This window comes from Populus alba, chromosome 7 (assembly GCF_005239225.2).
Source record: "Populus alba chromosome 7, ASM523922v2, whole genome shotgun sequence".
Taxonomy (NCBI): Eukaryota; Viridiplantae; Streptophyta; class Magnoliopsida; order Malpighiales; family Salicaceae; genus Populus; species Populus alba.
In genome coordinates this window covers 9,699,096-9,719,583 of record NC_133290.1, presented here as the reverse complement: position 1 = coordinate 9,719,583, position 20,488 = coordinate 9,699,096, and the positions used below count along the sequence as shown (strand labels likewise).

The window sequence follows — 20,488 nt, the reverse complement described above, 5'->3', positions numbered from 1 at the left end:
AAAATTAATTATATATTTTAATTTTTATTTTTATTAATTTTTACCTTTATTTTTTATTTTATTTTTTTACTTTTAATATTTTTTTAAGTTTAATTATTTTTTTCAATTTCATCTTGATGTATTTTATTTCATTTATTTTTTTATTTAATTTTAATCTTCTTTTTTTTTTTGCTATTTTCTTAACCTTCTTTTGATTTTTATTTTATTTTATAGCTCAACACTTTATTTCATTTATTTTTATAATCTAATTTTGATCTTTATTTTTTTATTGTTATTTTCTTCTTCTTTTCTTTAATTTTTTTATCCCTCAATATTTTAATTTTTTTTATTCAATTTAGTCTTCATTCTTTTCATTTTTATTTTCTTATCCTTCTCTTGATTTATTTATTTTTATTTAGTCCCTAATTATTTTCTTTCATTTATTTTTTATACCAGATTTGGTTATTATTTTTTCAATTGCTATTTGTTTTATTTTTAATTTTTTTATGATTAGAATTTTTACTTCCTGATTTTTCCATGTCTTCCTTTCTAGAGGGTAATCCCAGTCTCACAACGAGGGTCACTATTTTGAATATTAGTTTGATTTAAGTTCGATTTTCTTTTAGGTTCTTAATTAAAAAAAATCAATTTCATCATTTAACTTTGAGTTATTAAGCCTTGAGCTTCGTCATTTGTTCCACTTGTTTTTATGAGTTCATCCCGATCTTATATCATGAGTTGTGGGTTAGTCGTGTTAACCTGAATTTACTTAAGTTTGTTTTTCTCAACTTTTTTATATATGAAATTGATTTTTTTCCGGTTACATCCTTTAACGTTAAATTATTGACCATTGAACTTTGTAATTTTTCTCTTTTTTTTTATGTTGGGTTATCTCGAGTTTGTTTTTCAATTTTTTTTTATTTAACTTCTGTCTTTTTTGCCGATTTCTTTTTTAAAAATTTATTATTTCATCCTGAACTTATATCACGAGTTACAGGTTAATCAAGTTAACATGTTTTAAAAATTTATTATTTCATCCTGATCTCATATCATGAGTTACAGGTTAATCAAGTTAACATGTATTTACTTGAGTTTTTTCTTTGACGTTACTTTTTTCAATTATTTTTTCAATTTTAACATTTGAAATGATTTTTTGGGTCTTGAGTTTTGTGATTATTTATTTTTTATTTTTTTCTACATGGTTATTTTGATCTTATATTTTAGATCATGTGTTAGTTAATTTAACCCGGATTGACTTCTTATATCATTATATAAACATTTTTTTATACTAAAAAGTAAAAACATTAACCTGGACTACAGCGTAGCGCGCTACATCTATGTAGTTAAATGTATTTGTCATCAAACTACATCATGATTTTTTACCGCAACTTTTCATAATATGTTAATACATATTCATAGTTGGGAGACTTACTGTCACAGGGTTAAAATCTGTCAGGAGGTAGGCTAGCGAAGAGTATTGCTAGATAATAGCTATGGGGTGGCAGCTCACGTGACAGTAGCGAAAATCGGCAGAGTGTGTGTGCGACAGCACACAACAGCTAGCGCAACAATATGCTGACGAGAGTTGAGACTTGGGCGAGGATTATCCAAGGCTTGACGAAACAGTGCTGGGATGACACAATGAAACAGTGGGGAATTCGGTAGCACTGATGAGATCAGCAGTGTCGACGGAATTCGACAGCGGGGGCTGACGATAACTTGGACAGTGGACGGTCCAAGGCATGTGAGGCAGTTACGCTGGCAGCATGTGTGCTGGCAGTGGGAGAACATGCCAATGCAGTTGCAGCAATTCTGGGAGCAGTTATCGGCAGTTGCGACAATTTCTCATATGGGGAAGAAAGTGGCCAGAACATGGGATGATGGGTGCTCCAGCTGTGCAGGAAGTTAGAGGCAGTTTCTACTTGTAACTTCCATTATCTTGTAAATAGATAGGTTGTAAAATGTGTAGCATGCAGAAGAGAATGAATTGGGCATAACACATAAAAAGGACTTTGTGTAATCCTTTAGTTGAGTTAATGAAAAGGTTGGGACTTGTTCCTGTAATCTGCTGTGTTGTTTATTCTATTCATATTCATTAGTGTTATTCCGCTTGCTTGTGACATTGAAAGAGTGTGGGGATCTCTTGGGTTTGTGGGACAAACTAGTCGTAGGCAAAACATGAGTGAATCGGTGAGGGAAAGGCTGAGTCTAGCGGGACTAGACTGCCGCGCAAGGTCTGTTTTCGAGAGTGAAAAATTGACCTCATGACACTTACCGTAACTTTTCATACTATTTGATCATATTTGATAGTTAGAAAGCTTAGGTATGAAGATCTGATTCATTAAATAATGAATTTTATTCAAAAACAAGTTGAAGAGTTAATTAGACTAAGCATTTGGCACCATCGACAAAGAAAGAGTTAACAATACTTCTTATATATTTAAATTAGTCTTTACGTGTAATTATTATTATTTATTAATGTGAGTGTCCAGATTAACTTGTGTGCACCTTGACTAATCTCATAGGTCCTGAAGTTAATGACTATGTAAACCTTTAGTGGTCCTAGGATTTGTGGAACTTGAACTGGTAACCTCTAGAGAGCAAACTCAATGCTTAACTAGTTGAACTACATCCCTCATGATTATTATTATTATTATTATTATTATTAATCTATACTAAAATTACTTGGTATTTCATTACAGTAATAAATAATAAAATGTCAAGTTTTTTTCATTTGGTACTAAAAACATTTAAGGATTTTTTAAAATTTTTTTTTTATTTCAAATGTTTTTTTCAATTCCATCTTTTAATATTAAATTTGTTGGGTATTGAACTTTATAATTTGTTTTAATTTTTTTTTTTATAGAGTTATTCTAGTTTCTTGACTTGAGTCACGAGTTTTGTGAGCTAATCATGTTGAATCAGGTCATTTTTTTGTCATTTTTTAATTTATATTTTCCTCAGCCTTTTCCTTTAACATTGAGTTAATTGGAAATTGAGCTTTATAATTTTTTTTTAATATGCTTTTCTATGTGGTTATCATTACCTTATGAGCCAAGTCATAAGTTTTATAGGTTAGCTAAAATGACTTAAGTCTTTTTTTTTTTTTAATTGAATAATTTTTTCAATTTTATCATTTAATATTGAAGTTGATTGAGAATTGTACTTTATATTTTATTTTATTTTCTTTCTATGTAGTTATCCTAATATCCTGACCTAGGTTCGTTAGATTAAACCCGGTTGACTCAGGTTATTTTTTTATCATTTTATTTATTTGATTTTTTTTTCAATTTAATCCTTCAACATTATGTTAATTGATAATTCAACTTTATATTTATATTTATTTTTTTATACGGGGTTATCATGATCTTATGACCCGATCGCCAGTTAAGTCGGTTAACTTGTTTTTTTCTTTTCTTTTTCGAGTTGAATTTTTCTCAATTTCATCTTTCAACATTAGATTGATTGATAATTAGGCTTCATGATTTTATTTTGGTTTGTGTTCTGTGAGGTTTTGCCGGTCTCATGACCTATGTCACGAACTTGTTTGGTTGACTCGAGTTGTTTTTTATGTTCTTTTTTAATTGATTTTTTTTTAGTTTCATCCTTTAACACTGGATTAATTGATAATTGAGCTTCATAATTTGTTTTGATTTGCTTTTTGTGTGGTTATCCTGGTCTCATAACCCAAGTTTGATGGGTTAACTTCGATTGACTTGACTCTTTTCTTAGTTTTTTTTTTTTAATTTCATCCTTTAACATTTTGATTGATTAATAATTGATACACACACACACACATTTATTTATTTGTTTTCTATAGGATTATCATGATCTCATAACCTGGATAGCGGATTTTGCATGTTAATCCAGGTTGATTAGAGTTGATTTAATATGTTGTCGTCTATATATTTTTAAAAGATGTTGTCTTATTTTTTATAATAAAATTATATTTTTATTGGTCATCCAAGTTATCTTTAAACCTATCAAGTTGATCAGGTCAATCCCTATATAGTTTAAATTTTTTTGCTAAAAAACATATTAACAAGGCCTTGATATTTGTTTTACATATGCTAGGTGGGAAGAATTTAAATATTTAATTGTAATTTTTTAAATATTTAGTAAAACACCTAGTATTTACTTAGTTCTAAGTACAATTTGAATTTTTTTTTTTTATCTTTTTTTATTTTTCATATAGTACATGCTATTTTTTTTTTTTTAAGACAGCCTTAAAAAAAATCGATGTAATTTAATGATTTGAACTTGTGTAATTTTTCTTTCTTTTTTTCCTTTTCTAAAAGAGAAAAGAAACCATTTTTGTTTAAATAATTATCATAAATTTTTTTGTTGGTTTATTGCCGTTATTTCCCCCTTTTTCTCATAAATGTTTCCTCTTGAGATCTCTTGAAACTTTCATGGTTTAGAATGGCGAGGAAGAAAAAAACATTTGACTTATTTTGCAGGTTCAAGTACACTTAAGCACATTGGATCACCTCCCCGTTGCCTAACATCTACCCAAATCACATGTGCCAAACTATACAGCAAATCAGATCATGCCACGTTTCATTACAAAATCTTTATACTTTTTGGCCGGTTAGATGCCCTTTATCTCACGTTGCTGCTTAGCTTTTGAATAGCTTACAAGAAAAGAAATCAACATGAAGTTGCTACAGAATATGCTTCAAGAATGGTCACCACGTTTGGTATAATTTTCATCAACTTTTCTAACACCACCACACATAATCTCAGAATATATTGCTCACATTTTAAAAAAAATTTAGAGTGTGTCTAAAAGTTTGATAGTGATTGTTTTTAAAGTATTTTTTTGTTTAGAAATGCATTTAAATAATTTTTTTAAATTTTTTTAACATTATTTTTTATATTTATACATCAAAACAATTGAAAATCATATAAAAAAATTAATTTTAAAAATAAAAAATTTTATTTTAAAAACAATAAAAAAAACTGCTTTTTAATTCAATTTGGCAGGCAAAGCATTAAGTTGAAAGCACCACCTAATTTTTACTAAGCTTATCATCGGGCTGTACATGGTCATAAGTCCAAAACTAGACTTTGTATTATTATCGAGGGTTTTTTTTTAGATTATGATAAATATTATTTTTTAAAATATTTATTATTTAAAAATATATCAAAATATATATATATATTTTTAAAAATTATTTTTGATATCACCACATCTAAGGGTGGAGCCATGAATTTTTCTTGTCTTGGACTATTATATAAATATATAAATATTTTATAAAATAAATTATTAATTCATGTACATTAATTTTTAAAGTTAACAATAAAATTTTAATTCAAATACACTACTCAAAATATTAAACAATAAATTTGAAAGTACACAAAATTAAAATGAAAATAAAAATAAACTTATTATTGAAGTTATATTCTTCGATATTTTGTGAAATATAATTCGTCTATAATCGAATCTGAATCGATATTCTAACAACCCCTCAACCGGGATAAAATAACAATCTCATGCCAACTAAAAAATAAAATAATTAATTTTTTTTCCTTTCTCAATTATTTATTCCTTCACTTGATTCTTCTTTAGTTTAGTGTTTTATAAGTTAGACTTTGTAAGTTTACATGATTATTCTCTCTCATTTCTTATTTTTTTCTTGGATTTTTTATGTTTTTCCTTTACTTTTCTCTATTTCTGTCTCGCCTTTTCTTTTCTTTTTTTTCTATTCTGCTTTTGCCTAGTCGAAAATATATAAAAGGAAGAAAGAGCTTATTTGTTTTATTTTTTAATGACAAATAACCATTTTATCCTTAATGAGTCGTTTTACTTTTATTTGACGGTTCTTTTTTTATTGTTAGCACTATCAAGCTCTATTTATTCTAAAATTTTAACTAGATTTTATTCAATATATTTTAAGATCCCTCATAAAAGTTCAACTTAATTTGATGGTCGGATTAAAATTACGTCCAATAATGTAAAACTAGTTAAATTGTGATTTTTCATCAAATTTCTGAATTTCTCCAAAATTCTGAAATTTTAACTTAAGTTAAAGCATCATATTAGAAGGCTCCACATAAATTTTCAGAATTTTTTGATAACTCAATCAATAATTATAAATTGTTTTTTACATAAAATTAATCAAAAATATTGATAAAATCTTGATATGGGCTATAGCCAACTCAAGCCTTTGACATTCTTACGCTCTTGACAACATTAAAATAATTTAAAAATACTTATTTTTTTTTAATTTAAAGCTAAAAAAATATATAATTTTTTTTAAATATAATTAGATCACAATGTAAAAATAAAATCTAAAACAAAAACAAAGTTGGTCAAAACTTGTGGATAGGCAAAGGGCAACCTTTTGTGTCCCTCCCCCCTTTTCTTTTCCAAGGAAATTGACCATAACACGAGAGGTTAAGTACCCGTCTCATATCATTTGATATCGTGTTTCAAATAGGTATTAGATAAAATTTGATTTTTTATTTATTTACAAATCATTTTAATATATAATACTAAAAATAATTTTTAAAAATAAAAAATATTATTTTAATATATTTTCAAAACAAAAAATACAAAAAAACCTATAGTAACTTCCGATGACTCCCTTGAATAAATGTGGTCGGTACCGGTCCTTCTCCTGGCGAAGTAGACGGGACGTATTCACATTTTAAACTAGACTTTTTTGCTTGCCTGATGCTGCAGGGCAATTCTCTGAACCTCTTTTTATTTTTATTAGTTGGTAACATGTATATCAATAATTGTGGTGTGCAAGTTGTTTTGCCCTTTTTGTGTTATACATCAAAATAGACCTCATTCTCTTGGTCTATGGGTTTTTCTTTCTTAATTTTTTTTAATACTTTTGCTTTGGTGTGCAAGTAGAGGTAAGCAACCAAAAAAAAAAAAAGATTAAACTGAAAAAGAAAAAAACTAAAAAAGTTGAATTATGGAAAAAACTGATTAGAATATTTAAAAATATTTTTTTCAAACTAAAAAAAAAAAAATTCTAACTGAAACCAAGCCCATTAGAAAGTAAAAAAAAAAAACCTCAAAAAAATAACCGATCCACACTAAAACCAAACCAAATTGAAACAAGTCGGTTGAGTTTTGATTTTTAATATAAAATAATCAAACCAAACCAAACCAAACTGAAACTGGTTGGTTTGAACAAGTTTTAGTTTGGTTTTGATTTTATTTTTTATAATTTTATAAAATTTCGATTTGGTTATTTTTATAAGTAAAAATCCAACAAAACAAAAAATAATCACTCCTATATGCAAGTTGTTTTGACCTTTGATCCTCTTTTACCTACCGGTCAATCATCCATGTCCTCTGCTAACTTCGAGTCATTCATTTATTTATTTATATTTATTAATATAGATGTCCGGATCAACTTACATGTACCTCAATTAATTCCACAGCCTCTGAAGTTAATGATTATATAAACCTTCAGTGGCCTTAAAGTTTGTGAGACTCGAACTGGTGATTTCTAAATAACAAATTTAAAACTTAACCAGTTAAGTTAGACCACTCAGGATTGCTTCGAGTCGTTCTTTGTTGTTGACGTTCTTGACAAAAGCCAAACAAGAATGATAGTAAATGTTCAGGTGCTTCCGGTTATCTTATTGTCCTCGTTAACCATACATGCCATCTGCCCATTTGCCTCCATAAAAAAAGAAAGAGAAAAAAAGAGGAAAGCCCAAGATTTCACATGTATTGTTGATCTTGAATATCTCTGATTTTGTGCTGTGTTTTTACGTTTGATTTCACATTCTTTTGCTACCCAGTTGTAAGAGTTCATTTTGAATGAACCAGGGGCTTGCAAAACAAAGATTAAGGATCGTGTTTTCGGTTAACCTATAGATCTTCCCATTGAGAAGCTTCACTACTACAAAATTGATGTCTGCATGTTCGTGTGAGTTGGTTTGTTTTTGAGTTAACTTTTCTAGTTATGATTTGATAAAAATAAATTTTTAAAAAGTACGGTTAATTATAGTTAGTTGAATTTAGATATGTATTTGGTAAAAATTATAGTTAAAGTTTATATATAGTAAAAAACATGTATAAAATATTTACGAAATTTTTACAAAACTTAATTAAAAAAACATGTAAAAATAGCTACACAAAAACAGAGTTTCAAACTCAACTTTTAGTGGATCTCGCATTAAAAAACATAGTTTGGTTTGTTGCCAAATACCTGATGCGTTTGTTTCACCGCAAACATAAGAGCTAGCAAAAACCAAATGCAGCCTAAGTAGCTTTGTTCTCTTTATTATTATTATTGAAACTTCAAATAGACTACTACTACTACTTCTTCTTCTTTATCAACATAACACATCGGCCATCTATAATTTAGTTAAAACTAGTTATTTGATCCATTTTGCTTCAAACTGAATAATTTTTTTATAATAAATAAATAAATATGCAAACTTTTTAAATGTTTTTTTTTAACAAAAAGATCTTGATCATAAATCAAAAGGTCTATGCATTCATTTTATTACATAAATTAAAAACTATTTATGTCAGTAAATGCAGAAAAAAAGGTGTTAACACGTTTATTCAACTCGCTGTTGGTTGAATAATTTTTTTCTAATGCAAGAGTATTAAAGTGTATATGTTATTAATGTGGCTTTTTACTTTGAGTAAAAAATTTAAATTGTGAAACAAAAAATCGATGCTTATATGTAATAAAATATAGTAAAGATCATATGCATAAATAAAGACATATAAGATCACAACTGATTTTTAACGTAGTAAAAAAATGGGATAATGTTGCAGTTGTTATAGTATAACAACATTTTTTTAGTCTTTGTATAATAATTTCTAAAACAAAAGGTGTTAATATATCTATTCAATCCGTCTCACTGCAAGTTAAATATTTTTTTTAAATGTAAGAGAATTAATTTATAGGTATTATTAACTTTTTTTTGACATCAAGTAAAAAATATAATTGTAAATCAAAAGTGAATACTTGCATATAATAAAATATAGTGAGGATCATATGCAATAATAAAAATATGAAATATTTTAAGCTAATTTTTAACATAGTAGAAAAATAAAATAATATTGCAATTGTTACAGTGAAACATCATTTTCTTGGTCTTTGTATAATATTTTTTTAAAAAAAAGTGTAAGGGGAAAAATAAATAATTTAAAAATAAATTACAAAATAATGAAGATTTACAAAAAGAATTATATAAATAGGCTAAGTATAGAGTGATAAATATTCAAAGTGTAAAGAATAAAAATAATATTTTTTTTTTCAAAAAAAGTGTAAATAAAAAAAAGAAAAAACTAAAAAACATATTACAAAAAAATAAAGATAAAAAAACAAAAAGAATGATATAAATAGGCTAAGTATAGAGTGATAAATATTCCAAGTGTAAAGAATAAAAAATACTATTTTTTCCAAAAAAAAGAGTAAAGAAAAAAAAAAACTAAAAAACATATTACAAAAAAATAAAGATAAAAAAACAAAAATTATGATAAATAGACTAAGTGTAAAATGATAAATATATTAAGTATAAAGAAAAAAAAATATAACAAAAATCATAGATTTCCCACTATTATAATACCTGCTACAATAAAAAATTAGAAAAATTTAATATCATGTTATTTCTTTATTTTTTCTTTTAGTATATGCATAATAATAATTAGACTATTCTAATAAAAAGTTACATTTCTACTTTTAAGAGTGAAGCTCTAACCTCTCTTAAACGGAATCCTTCCCTCCTTTGAGATGCAGGCAATGTTTTTGAAATGTTTTTATTTGTATAGTCTAATTATAGAAAAAATTACTTTTTGAAAAATTACTTTTAGTATATGGTGTACAGTGTTTTTTAAAGTTTTCTTTTTTAGTTTCAAATTATTTTTTATTAAAATTTAATTTTAAATTATCTTTTAAGTTTTTTTAAATTATTTTGGTGTGTTGATTTTAAAAATAAAAATTTTAAAATAAAAAAACTATATTATTTTAATGATTTTCTAAGCAAAAAATACTTGTAAAAGTAGCTATTATTATTCTTATAAATAACCACAAAAACTTTAAAAAATTTAGGTATTTTCTACTATTGTTTTTTAGAAAAAATCTAAAAATTTTGTTCTTTTTAATGGATTTCAAACCCTATAATGTTTTCAAGCTGTAGATTACAAAAGCATTTATTTCGGCATTTTTATTATTTTTCCTCCTAAGATAATTCTTCCCAGCTACTCTTTCAGTCGTGATTGTAGTTCATCAGTCCTAATTCCTAATGCCTATATTTATGAAATAATCAATAAAGTCATGATATTACAAGTTAAATTAAAATAATAATAATAAATTAAAATTAAAATGCTAAGGCTGGAAAATATGGGTTTCATGTGGGCTTGCTTTTTAGTCCACCTGCACAGTTTGCTGAGAGCCAGAGGCTCATACATATAATCCATAACCAAAGCTTCTTGACCTGTCCACCCTAATAGCAATGAACTGTTTAAGCAGGAGGCTAATACTAAAACCTCCCTTGCACTCAAATCTTGCCCTTAATTTCCCTTCTATCAATGTCCCCTTTTACTCAAAGCCCATTTCCACTCACCAGAAAAGAAAATTGTCTGCCAACACTGCCATTACATCCTTAATGCAGTATCCCCTTTCAGGTACTTTTTTTTTTGCGTGTTCTTACATTCTAAATATGATGCTGAAAATATTAGTTATTGTGTTATGATGTAATTTTGCAGGTGCTGAGGAGGATTTGGTGGGTTATGTTTTTGGGAAGAAGAAGGCAACTGAAGTAGCCCATTTGTAGCTACTTCTCTGTTAACTTACTTGAATTTGTCTATTTTGTTGTTGTTTTGTTTTTATGGTTTTAGTTATTCATTGTTTTAGCAAATGAGTAAAAATTTTGAAACTCTGACGAACCTGTTTATGATTTCTTACATGTTTAAGTAATTTCACTTCTAGCTACTTCATTTGTCTAGTTGTTTGCTTTATTATTTTCATGGTTTTGGGTATTCATTAGTTTAGAAAATGAGTATAAAGTTTGATTCTTTTGAAAACACTTGATGATTTCTTACACGAGTGTTTTGGTTTTGAGTTTTTGTTAATTCTTTTGGCTTTTTATTTTTTAAATTTAGGATATGGAAACGTGTTGTTCAAAATGGTGATACTGTTATAGATGCTACTTGTGGCAATGGTTATGATACCTTAGCCATGCTGAAAATGGTGGCCGATGAATTGGGCAGGGGTCGTGTTTATGGGATGGACATACAGGGAGATGCTTTAAAGAGTACTTCTTCTTTGCTGGATGAAAGTGTCACTTTGAAGGAGGTAATTCTATCGCATATTTAATTTACCACTTGTCTAAAATTTCTATTATGTGTTTCCATTCACCAATCTTGGAACTCACAATTAAGGATTGAGACCTCTATCCCAATTTTTATGTCCAGCATTTCAGTTTTAATGATTAGAGGCTTGAGATAGCAATAGTATTCCAGGGGTTCTAGTCCTGCACCTGCATCTCATAAGGTCTATGTTAACCTCTATGATGCTTTATCCAGCCATTTATGGTAGTATGGCTCAATTTTTTTTTTTTAAATTCAACATGTAATTTGTTTGTTGTTAGTGTTTTGATCTTCGAAAAAGCAGAAAGCTTTGACCCTATTGTTCGAAGAGGTTATTTTGATTATCTATACTCATGTAGTCCTTACTGAAACTCAATGTGTGCAGAAAGAACTTGTGAAGCTCTTCTCCATCTGTCACAGTAGAATGGAAGAAATTGTTCCTGAAAATAGCCCTGTAAGGTACTTCCTGCCACTCAAGTTTCTCTTGCTCTTGACTTTTCATGTGTAGGTTTTAGATATAGATTTTCGAGGCTAGTGATTTCAAGTTTTGCTTCTATTTGATTTACTTATGCCTCTGAAGTTCCCTTGCTTACTTTTTCAGTGAACCTTTTTTTTTACATAGTTGGAATAAATGATGCACCTGAACCTAATCTGATTAGGAATCAAAGATCGAAGGAAGACAGAATTTCTGAAAAGGGTCTAAAACAAGAGCCCTAACCATGCTTTATTATTGAATAATTTTTTCGCTAATTATCTGCCTCTCCTAAAAGGATTACAACCCTTCAAAATATGTATGAAATGGACTCTTACAAGAAAGGAAAATCAGAATCCCTAAACAGATAGGAGAAACAAAAACAAAATCCGAAATTAAGGCTAAAGATCTGAAATTAAACAAAAAAATAAATAAAAACAAATCAAAGAGTACCTTCTAGGCCCTTTTCGAAGGCATTCCTGATGTGAACCAACAAAGGGGGCTTCCCTTCTTAGAACAAGGCATGTAGAATCTCTTGACAAAGTTTGAATGCGATTTAATGGTCTGATTGAAAGTTATGGGATTTTTAATTAGTTAGGTTGTTTGGCTCGACCATGCCCCTTTTTGAGCTTAGATCTATTCTACTAGTCCAAAATTAAGTCTTTTAGGTTTTCCACTTGGTTCAATGGCAAAAAATTCGCATTCATCTGTTCAAAACTCCCCACATCAATATATCTCCAATTTGAATAAATAACACTTCATCTGTACTCCATTCTCCCATTGAAGTGATTTAATTCCTTCTTTCTTCCAGGCTTGTTGCATTCAACTTGGGGTACCTTCCAGGAGGTGACAAAACGATAACCACGGTTTCAGAAACAACACAATTGGCATTGGAGGCTGCAAAGAAAATATTAATTCCTGGAGGGCTGATCAGTTTAGTTGTGTATGTGGGGCATCCTGGTGGAATGTAAATTTCTTGCTTGACTTGATTGCTTTTTTCATTTTGTTATGATTTCTGCACGTGCTATATTGTTTTCTGCTCTTGACAAGTCATGTTTTGCTCCATATAGTGCTGCACTGTGTTGTGAACCTCTTAAAGAGTTCAACTTTTCATGACTTGGAACTTGCAAGTATTCTCTTTTGACCTGATATTGTCTGTGTTTTTTGTATAAATCTATTATTTCACTGTCAAATGAAGTTTATGGATGTAGTATGAACCAGTTCACAACTGTCTGATATAGCATCCAAATAGCTACAGTGTCTTGTTTCTTGATATTATTCATTTTCTCTTTCCTTTTCTGGGAAATATTCTAGAATTAAATCATAGTCCCTTCTTACTGATGTATGTTTTTATCTCGAGGGTCATATGTTTGTGTCTTCTTTTTAATCTTCAACTGATGAGTGAGATTTATCTTTCGCACATATACCTTCCAGGGAAGAACTGGAGACTGTTGAAGCTTTTGCTTCTGGATTATCAGTTGATAATTGGATCTGCTGCAAGTTCCAGATGTTAAACCGACCTTTAGCTCCTGTACTGGTTCTCTTGTTCAAGAGGTATCTTGGTGAATTACATACCTTAGTAGCTTTAGAATTTGGTGTTTTCTGAGCAAATTTCTTTAGTCATTTTTCTTTCTTGATAAAATTAGTGACTCTACAAGGTCCTACTAAAACTCTGAATATGGATGGATTCCTCACAGAGGTAGCTGAAACACAATGAGGTTCTGCTTTTTGGACCCATCTTCTTGCAGAAGGAAGCCTACGCGAAGGATGATTACATCATGAGGTGAACAGCCAATCTGAGACCCACCACACCTGTAACTACTGAGCATGTTTGCTTTTTGTACCCAATCCATTTGCCTTCCATGACTGCCACTGGATATTTCGTGGACGATCTGAGTCCCATGAAAAAGATGGTTACAAAGGAGACACTAGTGTATATTTATATATTTGTTTTGGTGGATTAGTTTATACGCTCTAGTCATTCAAATTAACATTTGTAAATTTCCTTCGTTCATGTGTTCATTTACGAAAAGTCAACTGCTTTGTTTCGGAGGTCTATTTTTATTTTATTTTATTTTAAAACTGACTATTTTATTCAGATTTTGATGTAAAATATTTGCCATAACGAAAAAAGAAGAAGAACGAGCTGAAGTGTTAAACTTAAGGAGGAACTGGAGACGTATGCTATGATTTTGTTTTCCTATAATAAAAGTACAAAAAAGAAAAGTAGTAGTTAAACGATCGCGATGGGACTCGAACCCACAATCTCCCGCTCCGGAGGCGAGCGCCTTATCCATTAGGCCACGCGATCACTTGTGACTATTGAATATAATTTACGTTTATATTATTATTTTTTCTATTCCGGGGCAAAGAAAAGGCGGCAGTTGGTTTAATAAATACTAGTATCTGCGCAGCACTGCAGGGGATAAATTTTCTTTTTAAATGTGAAAAAAAAGAACATAAAATTGTTTTTATATTATTGTTAAACTTGAAAATACTGATAGTTTTTTTATATTAATATATCTCTTGTTTATTTTAAAGAACATAAGGTTTTTAATTAGAATAATTTTTTTGTTATAAAAAATATTTCATAATTGTTAAAGCAAGTTAAAAAAAATATTAAAATAGTATTTTTTTATATTTTATATATGAATGAAGGCTAAAAAAAAATCACAAATGTGATAAAAATTATTTTCAAAATTTATTTAGAAATTTTACAAATTAAAAAACAATTTGAATGAGGTTCTCATGAACAATTTATTATTAATATTAATATTATTTTTATATTAGATACATAGTAATTGAAAAAAATATTAAAATATTAATACAAATTCACAATAATATTTAAGAACCATACTAAAGAATAACTGAAGTTGATAATGTTTTTTGAATTGTAAAAAAAAATAAAAAAAAATAAAGGAAAACAAAACAAAAAAAGGCTTAAAAAACACAAAACATAAAGGAAAAAAAAAAGACAGAAAAAGAGTAGGTCTAACTTCTATTTTGAAAAATAAAATGTCGTGTCATTTGTCACATGAATAAAAATATCGCCTGAATCCTGCATGTTAAACAATTAAATAACAACATATACTTATTATCAAAACAATTAAATAAATATATTGATTTCAGTATTCATATGAAAAATAAAAAGTTGTTATAGTGTAGTAATATATTTAGAATGCAAGCTTATGCATAAGAAGAAGAGGACAAACGAATTTCAGTTTGGTTCCAAGAATTTACCTTCTTTATCTTTAAATAATCCTACAATAACTTTAAGCTTAATAAGGCTCTAACAATTAAAAACTTGATAAGATTTAACCAAGAAAAAGTTCAATAAGACTCTTAAAAAATTAAAACCTGATAAGGAACTGAGCCCAACAAGACTCTAGGATTACATACATAATAAGGTTTCAAAGCAAGAGTCCGACAAAACTCCAGCAAATTAAGACACGATAAGGTTTTGAGCATAATAAGGCTCTAATTAATTAAAAACCCAGCAAGACTACAAAGAAATAATCTAGTAAAACTCTGATAAATTAAAATCTGACAAGGTTCTAAGCCTAATAAGACTCTAGTTAATTAAAAGTCTAACAAGGTTTTAAAGAAAGAGTTCAGCAAAACTTCAGCAAATTAAGACCCAACAAGGCTCTAAGCCCAACAAAGCTTCACTTAATTAAAAACCCAGCAAGGTTTTAAATAAAAAGTCCAGCAAGAATCTTGCAATTAGAACTCAACAAGGTTCTGAGCCCAACAAAATTCTTGTTGATTAGTTGATAAAAAAAAAAACCCAGCAAGATTCCAACAAAGAAAGGTCCAGCAAGTAAAAACCCATTAAAGTTCCAGTAGATGACTACAAGTCCAATATGGACAATCCAAAGAAAAAATAGAAGATGATCCATTTAAGAAAAAGGAAAGTAAGACATCTCCAAGACATAATTAATTATCCATGAAAAAATCCTAGATATTTTTCACACCATGAGCAGGTTAACCAATAACAAACCACATAGTAGTTTCTTGAATAGAGACCACAAGTAGGTTACTCAATCACAAACTACAAGCAGTTCACCTATACAAAAAGACCATCCATGAAAATTCTAGATAATTTTCACACTAAGAGCAAGTTATTCGATCATGAACCACATGTAGGTTATCCAATTACGAACCACGAGCAGGTCATCTGAACAAAGACCACAACCAGGTTACCTTATCACGAACCACGGGCAGGTCGCCTAAATAGAGATCATTTATAAAAATTCCTAGATATTTTTCATACTACAACATATTACTAGATCAAACCATGGGCAGGACACCAGATCAGAGACCACGAGTTGGTTACTTGAATATAGACCACAAGTAGGTTACCCAAACACAAACCATGGACAAGTCACCCAATTAGAGACCATGAGCAAGCTAATTGATCGCAAACCATGAGCATGTCACTTGAACATAAACCATTTATAAAAAATCATTGATATTTTCACTTAGAAGGTTGACGCTCAAACACCCAATATAATTTTCTTTTCTTTACAAACTTACTTTCTAAAGTCCCATAAGACTTTATATTATAAGTATTGTAAAAAAAGGGTAACTTTCATAACTCGATTTTTTACCATCTTTTCTTATTTTTTTTTTAAAAATCTAAAAAAAATAGAAAAACAAAAACAAAAAAAATCCAAAAACATATATTTTTGATGTATTTGTGTTATTTTTATCATTTTTAGCATCTTTTCAAAAGAATTAAAAATTCAAAAATTTACTTTCTACGCGTTCAATTTTAAGTGTGCTTATTTCAAAATCATTGTTTTATTTTGCTTATTAAGTCAATGTTGACATTGTCTTTTTTCAAAAAATAAAAATAAAATATTTGGACAAGAGGACCAAAGTTCAAAGAAATAAAATGAGAGACCAAAATGATTTTGGGTTTCTTTATTACCATGTTTGCTTAGAGGCCAAGCAATGAGAGGAAAAAGATGAATTATTTTTTCTATAAATAATAATGAAATCTCACACACAATAAAAGGAAAGGGATACTTTTAGGAAAGCATTAGCCAAAGAAAAATAATTAGTTAGAGCATAAAAAAGCCACACACACATTCACACACTCTCTCCTAAAATCATAGGACAAAAAAAAAGAGGAGAAAGCCAAAAAGGATTTGCCACACTTTTCTTTCCAGCTCACACACTCTCCAAAAAGATTTTTTTTTTTTTAAAATCCTAGACCCATTATTCCTAAACCCAACCATAGCCATATAAAGAAGAGAAAAAAAAAATACACTATGGAAGCTATCTTCGCCAGCATCATTGTAACCCTTTCTCAGTCAACACCACAACCATTCTTTCTTTCCTAAAAACCACCATTAACTACGATCAATAGTTAAACCTATTAATCTTCCAAAAATCACAAGCACACACTTTTTTTCTCTTTACACTACTATTAATAGCCACCACGAGCAGAAATCAGTCCTTTTTTATTCTCCCTCACTAGCCCCACACACACACACACACACACACTTTCACCATACCTTGACTTAAAACCAAAAAAGAAAAGAAAATAAAAGAAAATGTATCTCTCTCCCCCCATTCTAAATAATGACAACACCTACAATTATTAGAATATAGAAACACAATCTTCTATTTATGGAATGTAAATATTTTCCTGTTTTGTAGCCGAAGGACTGTCCCTTCATACTTGTATAAATCATCAAATTATCAATGCAATAGACATGCAAATTATTCCAAAACTCTATCATGGTATCAGAGCAACCCTAGGTCATCTTCTACATCTAAACCCTAGCTGCCTCTTTTTTTTCTTTTCCAGACTACAATTATCACCCAACTCTGCTTCCCTCTCTGTTAATCAAGCTCTGCCCAAAACATCCAGAAAGCCAACAATGACAGAAATCACAACAGACTTTACCACCTCAGCCACCTCACTCTCTTCTCCTCCCACAAAACTTCATCAATCTCATCCTGCTCTTACGGTGTCCAACATCACCACCTTTATCAAAGTCACCTTAGACATTGAAAAGGGCCAATACATTACATGGTTTGAATTGTTCAAAATACATGCTAGAGCTTATCAAGTTATGGATCATATCATCCCTGCCTCATCAGAAAAGAACACACAAATTCCTTCAATTCAAGACACGGACCCTGACCTTTGGTCCCGTGTTGATGCCATTGTTTTACAATGGATTTACAGTACAATCTCAGAAGACCTTCTCAATACAATTCTAGAACGCGATTCTATGGCTGAAATCGCATGGAACAGATTGAAAGACATATTCTCAGATAACAAAAATTCTAGGGCACTTTACCTGGAACAAGAATTTTCCAAAGTTCAAATGGAAAATTTCACCGATGCTTCTTCCTACTGTCAGCATCTCAAATCCCTCTCGGACCAATTGGCCAATGTGGGTGCCCCTGTGTCGAATGAACGACTGGTTCTTCAACTCCTCTCCGGCTTGACTGATGCGTATTCCAACATCGGATCGCAAATCCGCCATGGAGACTCTCTTCCCCTCTTTTACAAAGCCCGTTCCATGCTTGTGTTGGAGGAAACGACACGGATGAAAAAGGCTGCCCAATCTCCCCCTAACTCTGCCTTTTTTGTCTCTCCGGCTGCTAATTCCGGTGGACACTACACTGGAAACCCACAGCACCACACAAACCCACACCACAGCAACCGCAGCTCCTTCAATCGCGGTGGCAGAGGAGGTGGCCACGGAGCTCGCGGTGGAAAGGGAAGAGGGAGAAGTGGTGGCCGTGGAAGCCAGTGGCACGGGCACACCACGGCATGGCAGCCGGGATATGCCCCGCAGCACCAGACCCCGCAGCACCAGACGGGAAACAATTATTATGGGCAGGAGAGACAGCAGCCCACTTATGGGCAGGCCCCTTGGGCTGGGCCGTGGCCTCAATGGGCCAGCCCACCATGCCCATACCCAACGGCTGGGCAGCCCACTCAACGCCAGCCCAGCATTCTTGGGCCTAGGCCTCAGCAAGCCCATATGGCAGCAGTCACATCACCAACCCAGTCCACATAGCAGGCCCATTCCTCCTATGCTCCAACTGACATCCAAGCGGCTATGCACACGCTCTCCATTGCTCCTCCTGATGAGCAATGGTATATGGACACCGGAGCAACATCTCACATGACTGCAAATGGGGGTAATCTCACATCTTATTTAAATATGAGCAATAATCGTAACATTACTGTCGGAAATGGTCATACTATTCCAATTATTGGTTATGAACATGCATTATTACCTGAATCCAAACATCCTTTCACTTTGAATAATGTCTTGCATGCCCCAAAATTGATCAAAAATCTTGTCTCTGTGAGAAAATTTACCATTGAAAATAATGCTTCTATCGAATTTGATTTGTTCGGTTTTTCTTTGAAGGATTTTCCAACGGGGATGCCTTTAATGAGATGTAACAACTCGGGTGACCTCTATCCAGTTACAACAAGACCAACCATTGATTTTTCAACACCATCTACTTTTACCGTTGTATCTTCCGATTTATGGCATAATCGTTTAGGGCATCCGGGAACTCCTGTTTTAAGTTCTCTTCGTAGAAACAATTTCATTATTTGCAATAAATTTCAGGACAATTTTTTTTGCAATTCATGTCTTCTTGGGAAACAAATTAAATTACCTTTCTATGAATCTCTCTCATTCACCTCTTTACCATTTGATATTGTGCATAGCGATATTTGGTCATCACCTACCCTTAGTTCGGAAGGTCATCGTTACTATGTTTTATTTCTTGATGATTTTACGAATTTTCTATGGACTTCTCCAATTGCCAATAAATCTCAAGTGCACTCCATTTTTCTGGCTTTTCGTGCTCATATCAAAACACAATTTGAGAGAGATATTAAATGTTTCCAATGTGACAATGGTGGGGAATACGACAATAAATCTTTTCACCAATTTTGTCAATTACATGGCATGACTTTCTGTTTTTCTTGCCCACATACTTCTTCTCAAAATGGAAAAGCCGAAAGAAAAATTCGTACCATCAATAATGTCATCCGCACCATCCTTGCTCATGCATCTCTACCAGCGTCATTTTGGCATCATGCACTTCAAATGGCCACCTATCTCCTCAACATACCACCCAACAAACAATTTGCCTTTCAATCACCCACAAAAATTCTCTACCAAAAAGATCCATCCTACTCTCATCTTCGAGTCTTTGGATGCTTATGTTATCCTCTTATTCCGTCTACTTCTAGAAATAAATTGCAAGCTCGGTCAACACCATGTGTGTTTTTAGGGTACCCCTCTAACCATAGAGGATATAAATGTTATGATCTCTCCAGTCGTAAAATTCTTGTTTCCAGGCATGTAATTTTTGATGAGAATACATTCCCTTTCTCTACATTACATACTCCTTCATGTCCTACTTATGAATTTCTAGATGCAGGACTCTTACCCTTTCTCCACTCACCTGCTCCACCAAATCATCCTCCTGGACAACTTGCTGATCCACCACCCCAACCCTCGAGTCCTATTCAGGTATCGCAACCACCACCCCCCAGTCGTAAAATTCTTGTTTCCAGGCATGTAATTTTTGATGAGAATACATTCCCTTTCTCTACATTACATACTCCTTCATGTCCTACTTATGAATTTCTAGATGCAGGTCTCTTACCCTTTCTCCACTCACCTGCTCCACCAAATCATCCTCCTGGACAACTTGCTGATCCACCACCCCAACCCTCGAGT

General features: G+C 30.9%; 2 protein-coding genes and 1 non-coding gene across 6 annotated transcripts; 2 read left to right on the top strand and 1 right to left on the bottom strand.

Annotated features, from left to right (window-relative positions):
* Positions 1–10,387: 10,387 nt before the first annotated feature.
* On the top strand, positions 10,388–13,802 carry LOC118049722 (tRNA (mnm(5)s(2)U34)-methyltransferase, chloroplastic). Of its 4 annotated transcripts, none has more exons than XM_035059805.2 (7): positions 10,388–10,594; positions 10,676–10,739; positions 11,180–11,264; positions 11,664–11,737; positions 12,562–12,717; positions 13,185–13,304; positions 13,397–13,802. In XM_035059805.2, exons 1-7 carry the CDS (start codon positions 10,423–10,425, stop codon positions 13,416–13,418), a joined length of 693 nt encoding a protein of 230 aa, XP_034915696.1. In that variant the 5' UTR covers positions 10,388–10,422; the 3' UTR covers positions 13,419–13,802. The 4 variants fall into 4 exon arrangements, with proteins under 4 accessions (XP_034915696.1, XP_034915695.1, XP_034915693.1 ...); XM_035059804.2 differs by lacking the exon at positions 13,397–13,802 and adding an exon at positions 12,821–12,880 and having other exon boundaries at positions 11,072–11,264; XM_035059802.2 differs by having other exon boundaries at positions 10,389–10,594; positions 11,072–11,264.
* Positions 13,803–13,988: 186 nt separating this feature from the next.
* Positions 13,989–14,061, bottom strand: TRNAR-CCG (transfer RNA arginine (anticodon CCG)). Its single transcript has one exon. It is a non-coding gene; the product is annotated as a tRNA-Arg (tRNA).
* Positions 14,062–17,641: 3,580 nt separating this feature from the next.
* Positions 17,642–18,845, top strand: LOC118049677 (uncharacterized). Its single transcript, XM_035059739.2, has one exon. It carries the CDS (start codon positions 17,642–17,644, stop codon positions 18,794–18,796), a length of 1,155 nt encoding a protein of 384 aa, XP_034915630.1. The 3' UTR covers positions 18,797–18,845.
* The last annotated feature ends 1,643 nt before the right edge of the window (positions 18,846–20,488 follow it).